The sequence below is a fragment of the Ursus americanus genome, chromosome 3 (genome assembly GCF_024610735.1).
Source record: "Ursus americanus isolate L20-20 chromosome 3, mUrsAme1.1.p, whole genome shotgun sequence".
Classification (NCBI taxonomy): Eukaryota; Metazoa; Chordata; class Mammalia; order Carnivora; family Ursidae; genus Ursus; species Ursus americanus.
In genome coordinates, this window is record NC_142129.1 from 542,880 (window position 1) to 552,587 (window position 9,708).

At 43.4% G+C, this 9,708-nt stretch overlaps 1 protein-coding gene across 5 annotated transcripts in view; it reads left to right on the forward strand.

Moving 5' to 3' along the window:
- ESYT2 (extended synaptotagmin 2) overlaps nt 1–9,297 on the forward strand; it is an 80,995-nt gene extending 71,698 nt beyond the window's left edge. For all 5 annotated transcript variants that reach the window (XM_087860646.1, XM_045792204.2, XM_045792205.2 and 2 more), the window contains 6 exons: nt 734–1,119; nt 2,296–2,394; nt 3,726–3,857; nt 5,599–5,704; nt 6,407–6,456; nt 6,553–9,297. In XM_087860646.1, the coding sequence (XP_087716772.1) occupies nt 734–1,119; nt 2,296–2,394; nt 3,726–3,857; nt 5,599–5,704; nt 6,407–6,456; nt 6,553–6,598 (819 nt within the window). In that variant the 3' untranslated portion in view covers nt 6,599–9,297. The remainder of the gene's footprint in view (nt 1–733; nt 1,120–2,295; nt 2,395–3,725; nt 3,858–5,598; nt 5,705–6,406; nt 6,457–6,552) is intronic.
- Nucleotides 9,298–9,708: the final 411 nt, after the last annotated feature.

Here is a 9,708-nt window from a genome sequence, read left to right on the forward strand (position 1 = left end):
CTTGGTCCCAACTCTGGGGATCAGCACAGTTTCTCCAGAAAGGCCTACAGTGTCTCCAGGCCATAAACGAAAAAGCCCATGAGCCAAGAATCCTTTTTCTGCAAATCTGACTTTCAGTAAGAAGGCAGAATGCAGAGAGATCATGAACATGAAGATATTTTCTGCAGCCTTATTTTATAAACACGGGAAGAGGTGACACTGTCACTAACCCCAGGGTGCAGGGTTTGTGGGGTACAGGCTCTGCTCGGTGGAGTATTGCACACCTGGACACAACAGATGAAAGCCAGCAAAGCAAAGGGTCCACATGCTCACGCAAGCTGAGGAGCGTGAGGCCTGCTCCTGCATTGAGGCTGTGTGTGTGGTGGCCCCCTGGGGAGGGTGTCCTTGCCTCTCATCCTTTCTTGGGGGCTCTCGGCTCAGACTCGCCCAGCAGTGACATCACCCCACAACTGTGCAGGAATGTGTGCAAATGGAAGAGGCTGAGGAGAAACGCAGAAGTGACATTTACATCACGGAAGTGATACTTTAATTCGTTAGACTTTCCTTTTCCTAAACTGACTGTAATATGGTGTTACTTTAATAATAGAGTAGCTGAACATACAGACTAGATTGTTTACACTGTTTTGTGCCAACTTTTAAAGAAACATTTGGAAGTGAATCTATCTGAAGCCATTCAGGTATCCGGCTGTTCTAGTGTCACTGATTTTAATTTCATGTTTACTTCCACCTGTAGGTACTCCACCTCGAAAAGCAAGAAAGGTCTCCAGACCACCAACACTCAGCTCAAGTAAAGCGACCCTCTGTTTCTAAAGAAGGGAGGAAAATCTCTGTCAGATCTCAGATGTCTGCATCGCCAGGCTCTGGTGATAGCAGCACAGCCCCATGCACGCCCGTCATTGGGAGCGGCGATAAGCCTGGTGGGGAAGAGAGAGCCCAGCCTGTGGAGGCCAGCCCCCAGGGACCACGAGACCTGGGCAGAAGCTCCTCCAGCCTCCAGGCTGTTGCCACCTGCTCCCCGAGCCATGTCTCCGTCAAGGAGCCCACCCCAAGCATAGCCTCAGACATATCACTGCCCATTGCCACCCAGGAGCTTCGGCAGAGACTGCGGCAGCTGGAGAAGTAACTAGACGTCCCCTTTGTTCTTGTCAAATCAGAACACATCTTTTCATGCTGCAGAGAGGGGATATCATCTTAAGTTAGTTAAAAGAACTTAAGGTGGCTTTGGCCGTTTACTCATTGAGTCTTTGACTTTGAAAATAAATCTGCCATTTTCTAGGGCCTAATGTTTGGCTCATTTAAAGATCAGGAAGCAGTGGGTAACGGGTTCCGTGACTAGGAAAGGGTCTGAAGCCACGGTGTGCCTGTCCTCAGACCAGAAAGGCGGGTTCTAGAGCTGAGGTGCGCTCTTAGCACAATAGTTGTGTCTGCTATAAGAACAGGTCCTGTGTGCTCAGTGTTATGACCACTGGCCATTGTTGTCGAGTGTTTGGATTCATAGATGTGCCCCTGGGTTCTTGAGAGAAGGAGGAAAACAGCTTACAGTTATCGCAAGCTTCAGATGTTAGCCTTTTCCTCTCAGAGGAAGGAATAAGCTTGCCCTTTGAAGCTGTTCTTCCTGTCTGCTGTTCTCAGAGGTGTGTTGAGGAATCAGAAGTGGAGGCAGAGATGAGATGAGTGCTCCTGGGGGTAGAGGAAGGGTGCAGCTCTGTGACCCACACCCAGCATACTTTTCTCCTTCGTGCTTCCTCACGTCCGCTATTTTGGGAAAAAAAAAAGAAGAAACCAGTCCCTTCCTCTCTTGCTCTAAAAGGAAATAGAATTTTAAATAAGAAAGTACTTTTTCACAGGAGCCAAATTTGGGGAGTAGCTGGACTGGTCTTGGGGGACGTTGCACTGGAGCAGCTGTTGGTGGTCTTGGGAGTCTGTGCTTCAAGCCTGTCAGAGCGAGCCAAGGGGTAGTGTTGTGTCAGACAGGCTGCCAGTAAAAGCAAGCCAATGTGTGTGGGGCTTTGAGAAAGCATGTGTAGGTTAGGGTAGTGACAGAATTGATGTTTGCAATTAGGAGACCTCCAAGTCTCATTTTTACCATGGACCCTAACTGAAAAAGCTGTCAGTTCTGAATGATTAAGTTATGTTGAAACCTTATTTGAAATATGAGTTCAGCTGGTTGATTAAGAGTCCAGAGTTCAAATTTTGTTCAAGTCCATGGGTAATGAATTTGGTTCCTTCTTGTACCAGTGACGCACAGCCCTTCAGTTCTGAGGAGAGCTGTAACTTCCTGCTTTGCTTCCCCAGTGGGACAACGCTGGGGCAGTCGCCCCTGGGGCAGATCCAGCTGACCATCCGGCATAGCTCACAGAGAAACAAGCTCGTGGTGGTCGTGCACTCCTGCAGGTGAGCTGGGCACCCTGGGGCCCCAGGGTAGCCATTACATGGGGAGCAAAACACTGAGTTGTAGCCTCACCAAACATCTTTGAAGAACAAAGTCATGAGATTGTACCATAATCCTAGTATTCAGTGTTGTATTCTTGCTTTGTTCTCGACATTGTTTCGTAAGTATCTTCTCTTCATAGCCGTTTTGGTGGCTTTGTAGTACACTCTTGAGCTGCCATCCTGGATGTTTAGATTGTCCGTATTACATGTAGCGTAGTGACGAACATATCTTCCTTTTCTTGAAGTGTCTTCTTGGGATTAAATTTCCAGGAGCAAAGTTATATCAATTCAGAGAATCCAAAGAAGTTTATGGGATTGTGATAGGTATTATCAATAGTCTTTCAAGACCATTTCTGGAGCATACTGTTTGATATTGGCACCCAAGGGTACAGGTGTGCCTTTCCCACCCCCCCATCGGGAACAGTTTATTGTCAGTGTACTAATTTAGTAAGTGTAACATGAGATGACAGTGTTGCTTTAATTTGTATTTGATTAGTGATGATAGTATGCAGCCAGCTAATTATTTCCCTTTTAGGTAACTTGTCCATCTCAGTAGAAGTTATGATATAAACGTATGACATAAATATTTGAATCTTTTAAAAGACTGTTAGAAACATAGGAAGCTAAAATTAGTGACATTTAGAAATATTATAGAAGTGTAGGGTTCAGTTTCATACCTGTTTATTGAGCGCTCTGTGGATTCTCGCTGTGAGATGATTACTGTCACACAGGACTCTCCCCAAGTAATCCCCGAACTAGGTTTTCAGGTTGATCAGCACGTGCATAATTTGAAGTAGGTGCATGTAGTTAAATGCCAGACTGTGCTTGGCTCTCTTCTCCCGGGGGAAGAGCCGCAGGGCTGCACAGAGGGGTGAAAGGTTCATCAACGAAGGGCAGAGAGTGGAGTGAGCAGCCTGAGCTGGCGCCGAGGAGGGCGGGGGGCCTCGCTGGGGTCTCCCGGAGGGCTGCTTCCCTTGGCTGTAGGGCCGACCACACTTCCTCACTGGGAAAAGACAGACAGTGTAAGTACTGTGGAAAGATACACCAGCAGTTGCCATTTTCAAAGCAGAACAAGGTATCAGAATGTCCCCCAAATACTGGGCTCAAGAAATGGAGGCAGAAGTCATCTCCACCAACAAGTGAGCACGGGATGAAGACAGAAGCACACTTTGCTCCTTTGTGCTTCTCAGTGGTTCAGATGAATGGGAAATCAGAATAGTGAGTTTGAACATGACGCTAATGGTCATTTTCCTAGATTCTAATGTCTCGTGTCCTCTGGTTTGCGTCATAAGAAATCTCATTGCGTTCTCTGAAGACGGCTCTGACCCCTACGTCCGCGTGTATTTGTTACCAGACAAGAGGAGGTCGGGACGGAGGAAAACACACGTGTCGAAGAGAACACTGAACCCCGTGTTTGACCAGAGGTATGTGTCTACTCGGGGGGGAGCAGATTACTGAATCATCAAATGAGGAAGGCTCGATCAGTACCTTTGACTGACTGATGCATTCAAACCAACACTCTTGTTGGGTGGTATCAGTGAAGAATTTGAGATGAGCACCCACAGACTTGCCAACATAAATAGATAAACATTTTGGATTTCATCTAGAAGCGCTAAGCATAGTAAGTCCAAGTTGTGAACATTGTGGAAGAGAGACTCATGATTGAGGACCTTAAAGAACTTTCATTTTGTGGGGTTGTAAAAACAGAATTTAAAATAAGTATATTTTAATTTTTTTCTTCAAATTTTTATTTAAATTCTAGTTAGTGAACATACAATGTAATATTGGTTTCAGGAATAGAATTCAGTGGTTCGTCACTTACAACACCCAATGCTTGATTTTAAATTTTATTTTAAATAATAATAAGTCTATAACATCTTAAAATATTCTCCTGAAAAAGAAAAGTAGTTTCCAAAACAATTATATATATATATGGCATTTTTGTTTAACATTTTTACAGATCTCTATAGTGGTTTGTCTTAATAAAGGTCCTACTGCTTCTGCTCTCAGTCTGATGTGCTCATCTCCAGAGAGGGTCTCGGGTGGCCTCCAGGGGCCTCAAGCCACATTGAAATGAGCCTCAGTCTAGGGGTGCCTGGTGGCTCAGCCGTTAAGCGTCTGCCTTCGGCTCAGGTCATGATCCCAGGGTCCTGGGATCCAGCCCCGCATCGGGCTCCCTGCTTGGCGGGAACCCTGCTTCTCCCTCTCACACTCCCCCTGCTTGTGTTCCCTCTCTCGCTATCTCTGTCAAATAAATAAGTAAAATCTTTTAATAAATAAGCCTCAGTCTGTGCAAACTGGGTGCCTTACGTTACGGTCTCTATAGCTAAAAATCCACCAGCATTTTGGGAAATAATAAAGTCAAATGGTGTCAAAATATCTGTCACTTCTGTTTACATGTATCTTCAGAGGGACTGGTCGTTCTATGATAACTTCATGCCAATAGCTCTGTTTAAACCACGGTCATAAACTGACAGGCATGCCGCAGATCCTGGTGGGGGTGTGTTTTGACAGTGTTCTCACTTAGCCCCCAGCATTTAAGGATTCAGAGACCCCACCTGCAAGGCTGGGTTTCTAGCTGCTCCAGCTGCTTGGAAAGGCAGGTGGCCTTCCAGCCACATCCCTGCAGGGCCTCAGCGCTCTGTTCTCTGGTTTACCAGAGACCCTGCCTCACAATGGCAGGACACCAGCCAGCTTTGAGGACTTGGTGCCCTGGAGGCATTTTGGGTTGCGGTGTCTGACCTCAGCCATTAGAAAGTGCCCTGCAGATCTGTTTGCTTCCATGAGGCTGTTATCACTTAGTTCGCTAACCCGGTCATTGTAATTACTGTTCTTTAGTCTTTAGGCCTGGATGAGTGAACTGATCTGGACTCCCGGCTGTGTTCTACAAATGTCCCCAGTCCCCCATCATTCTAACTATTATAAATACAACATCCCATACTTAGGGTGCAAGAGTCAGCACGCATGTTTGGAAAATAATGGGAAAAAATTGTTTTTGAGTCTTCATGAAATGCCAGATCCAAACACTGAAAAGAACTCAATTGTGTAATAAAAAATCAATGTAGCATTTGGACCTGTCTCATAAGCAGAAATGTCTTTTTTTAGTTATAAAATACAATAAAATTAGGGGGAAATTTAAGGAAGGTCCTCTTTTCTCCATGTCAGCTTTGATTTCAGCGTTTCATTACCAGAAGTACAGAGGAGAACGTTGGATGTAGCAGTGAAGAACAGTGGCGGCTTCCTGTCCAAAGATAAAGGGCTTCTTGGCAAAGTAAGTTTGAAAAATATCTTTGGTCAGGTCCTGTATTGTATAAACATGAAACACTTACCCAAAGTGCATTTTTCTTTAGACCATACTTAAATAAGTGGAAAGAGGTGAACGTCCTCTGTGATTACGCTTATCTATAAAATAGTGGACTATAAAAGACCGTGTTGTCTAAAACCTGAGTACATTTTGAAGATTATTTTTAAATTATTTTCATTGATTTTATGTATTCATATTGTTGGTATATGATTCATCTAACAAATTAGTGGCTTTATTTCTGAATTTATTCTAGTCTTTGTGTAAATTCACATGGAACTCTTGCATAAGATTGTATATTCTTTAATATTGAATGTACACAAAGGTCAAGTTAGGGAAGAGGAGTTTTCAGTTATAGGTACCAGTTACTGGTGATCCCTACCAGCTGTGCTGCCGTTTATGGCGCGTGAGCCAATATCCTTGTAAATTATCTGCACTGATTCTTGTTAATAACTGAATTTTGAGACTGCTGGGTACAGGGTGGAGCTCTTGGATGTGACCCACTATATCATTCATGGGGGGTCATCAGAGCCCAAAACACTGACAGGGAGAGACTCAAGATAATAGAGAGTGAGTTCCAGACTGGGGCAGGAGGAGGTTCGAGAGGCTGGGAGGATTGTGGGGGGTGAGCAGGGGCTGCTGCACCCACTGTAACAAATGTTCCACCCACAGGTGTTGGTTGGTCTGGCGTCCGAAGAACTAGCCAAGGGTTGGACCCAGTGGTGAGTGTCCTACCACAGATGAGCCCTGTGTGTTTACCTCACAACACTCTCTCCAGTTGACCTCACGTCTGTCCTCCTCTCCGTGTGCACCCCCAGGTATGACCTCACGGAAGATGGCACGAGACCACACGTGGTGACGTAGTCCATGCCGGGCGCGAGGAGCCCACCCTTGTGTGCTCAGAGCACGCCTTCCCGCACATGTACCAATACTGTTTTTATAATTTCAGTGTATTTAGTTATATAAATCTTAATAGTTTTATAAACCATGTTGACATTTTAGGCATATTTGGCCAATATTATCATTAGATTTCGTATGTTTAATTTTCTGTAGTGTTTCACCAGTTATTACAGTGTGTAATAGGGTAGCAGATAGTTACCATGTCACGTAAAGCTGTATGTCAGTTGTATCTACTAGGAAGCAGATGTATGTATATGCTTTACTATTGCCTTGTTTTGTACACACTGAGGTACACTATGCCATGTAAATAGACTATTTTTTATAATCTCTACATGCTGGTTTAAATTCTGAAGAAAATGGATTAAGGAAATATATTTTTTTTCTTCTAAAATGTATTAAATTCTTATGACAGATAATCATTTTGTCTTTGCAGGGTAAAGTTCTCAGTGACCAATTTTATGGTGTTTCTTTTTAAAAAGAAAGGCTGAAAGATTAAATATTAGTATACTTCTGCCCATCATGAATGACGAAAGTATGCAAAATATTACCAGTTTCATAACTATAAAGATGTATTATTGAGTTAGTTGAAGTGCTTATAAGGAAAAGTGTGTAACTGAGTAATACAAAATACTAAGAGCATTGTCATGATTCATAAATCATGGTGCACTAATTTGAAATTTCTTACGTAAAATGAAATGTCTTAAGTTTATTTTTAATTGCCTGATATAACTTATTTATGAAGTAGTACACAGATACACAGTTATACGCCCTAAAATATAATACAAGTTTTCAGTGTTAGCAGTTAGGCTCTTGTGAAACCGTCGGTCATGAGCTTTGTTAATTTCCAGTGTTTTCCCAGCCTGTGAAGACAGGCTCACGTGGTCACCATAAAGTTTGGGATAGATCTGGGTAAGTAGGTAGGAAGTTGTTTTAAAAACCAACAGCTCGTTCATCATCGGACGCCCTGTGCAAGGCCACGTGCTGCTGGGCCACAGGGTTCCAGCACGGCGGCTGTGGACTGTAAATAACCATTTCCTGAGTCTCCTCACTTATGCCGTGGCTGACCTCAGTACTGGGATATTGTTATACAGTTTTTATTTTGGAATATTTTTCTTCTGGGATTATTGTAGCATGTTTTGTGTACTCGAGTCCCAAGCCTCCTGGGGGATGAGGCTCTGCAGCAGTGTCCTTTGCTCTGCATGTCTCTGGGGAACGTGTGATGCAGGTGACTTCCTTAGCCATAGAACATTCTGAATCACGTATGCAGATCCTGGGGGGCTAGAGCTTTGTGACCGAAATTGGAGAGCTTACCGGAAATCCGTCTCGTGGACTCAAGGACTGCTCATGTGACCAAAATACCAAAGTGCCTGTGGTGGACGCCGATTGCTACTTCTGCACACTTCTGCCTTCCCGCAGATTTCACGTTTGTTTTACTGACAGTCGGAACCTGGGTTTGTTTCTGATGGAGTCTGTAGTTCACAGCACATTTCATGTAATCTTAAAGACGGTATAATCTCACTGTTTCCTGCTTAGTGAAACTTCTCTATAAACCATGTCCAGCATTCGTGTCCAGGAGGAATTTATTCATACGTTGATGCACACATGAACATATATGCACACATGAAATTTAACTGTGGTATTTTAGTAGCATGATAAAGGCAGGTAGTTACTTATTAAATCTAGTTGCCTGCCCATGGTATTAGATTTATTGAAGACTTGTTTTTTTAATTCGGTCTGTTGAAGGGCTTCTGGCATAATCTATAAGAAGAGAACCACTCACTGAAATGCATCATAACCGTAATTTTTACCAGCATCCTAAACATTTGGGTTTTGCAATCATGTGCTCACCTATTTGGTATATGTTTACTTTATGGAATGCTTTAAGCAATGAGGCAAAATAAATACAATGAAAGGGAGAAAGCCAGTTAGCAGCATGACGCACGCCTTGTGATGCAGGGACTGGGGAGCCTGGAGACAGACCCATCTGCAGGTTCTGAGGCCCCGGCAGCAGGCTTCATTCTGCTGAAAAGGAAAGAAAGAAAGGAAAGGGACGACTCTAAAGACATTAAACGTTTCCCAATGTGACTCTTCTCTTCTGGCAAGATGAGCCCTCAGTGGGAAGCTCTTATATTCTGTGGGGGAGGGGTGAGAATCACTGTCAAGGCCAGACTCGGCACTCCAGGGTTCTGTGATGGAGAACACTTGAGTTCTCAAAATGTTCGTCACTGGTTCTTAATAACTGATTCATCTAGGAAAAGGGAACGTTAACTTTTCTATATTGAGCCAAACCAATGGGAGGAAAATTAAATGAATTTGAATTGTTAGTTTGTACTACATTCTGTTAGTGGGTTGCTTATCCTGTGCCTTAAAATATGGAAGTGTGGCGGTGTTGTTTTCAAGTTTCAGATCGTAGCTGTAGTCACCGCGACTCATATTCTGTACTAGGAGAATTCATTTCGCAGCTACGCTTCATCAGGAGGCCAGCCCTTCTTCAAGAACCTAAGCTCAATGCAGACCAGTTTGTATGTGCGTTTACACTCTGGTCGTCACCCACTGCAAATGGAAAACAGAGCGTTTTTTAATTATTATAGAGTGTCCTTTTTGATCAACTAATTTTACATGACAATGCATGTATTTATTCAATAAACTTTTATGTTAGCTAACTTGTGATTTGTTTTTCCGTTGTCTTTTGAAATGAAGCTTTTAGTGTGGGGTCAAATAATTTGAAAAGTAGATATAATACATTATTTATAAATGCTATGTGTGAATTCTTTTATTTCCAAAAAGAGCTTGAGACCATTGATACTAATCTTGTTCCCATCTTCTTTTTTTTTCTTTTTTTTTTTCTTTTTAGTAGTCTTTATGCCCAAGGTGGGCCTTAAACCCACAACCCTGAGATCAAGAGTCAGATGCTCTGCCAACTGAGCCAGCCAGGTGCCCCTCTCTTGTTCCCATCTTAATTTGACTCTGCCTGCGTTAGACTTGGAGTCTTGAAAACAGCTCTTATGAAAGACAATCACAAGTAGAAAAAAATAGTCTTTGAGGGTCTTTTGTACACAGAGCCCTGAGAAGTG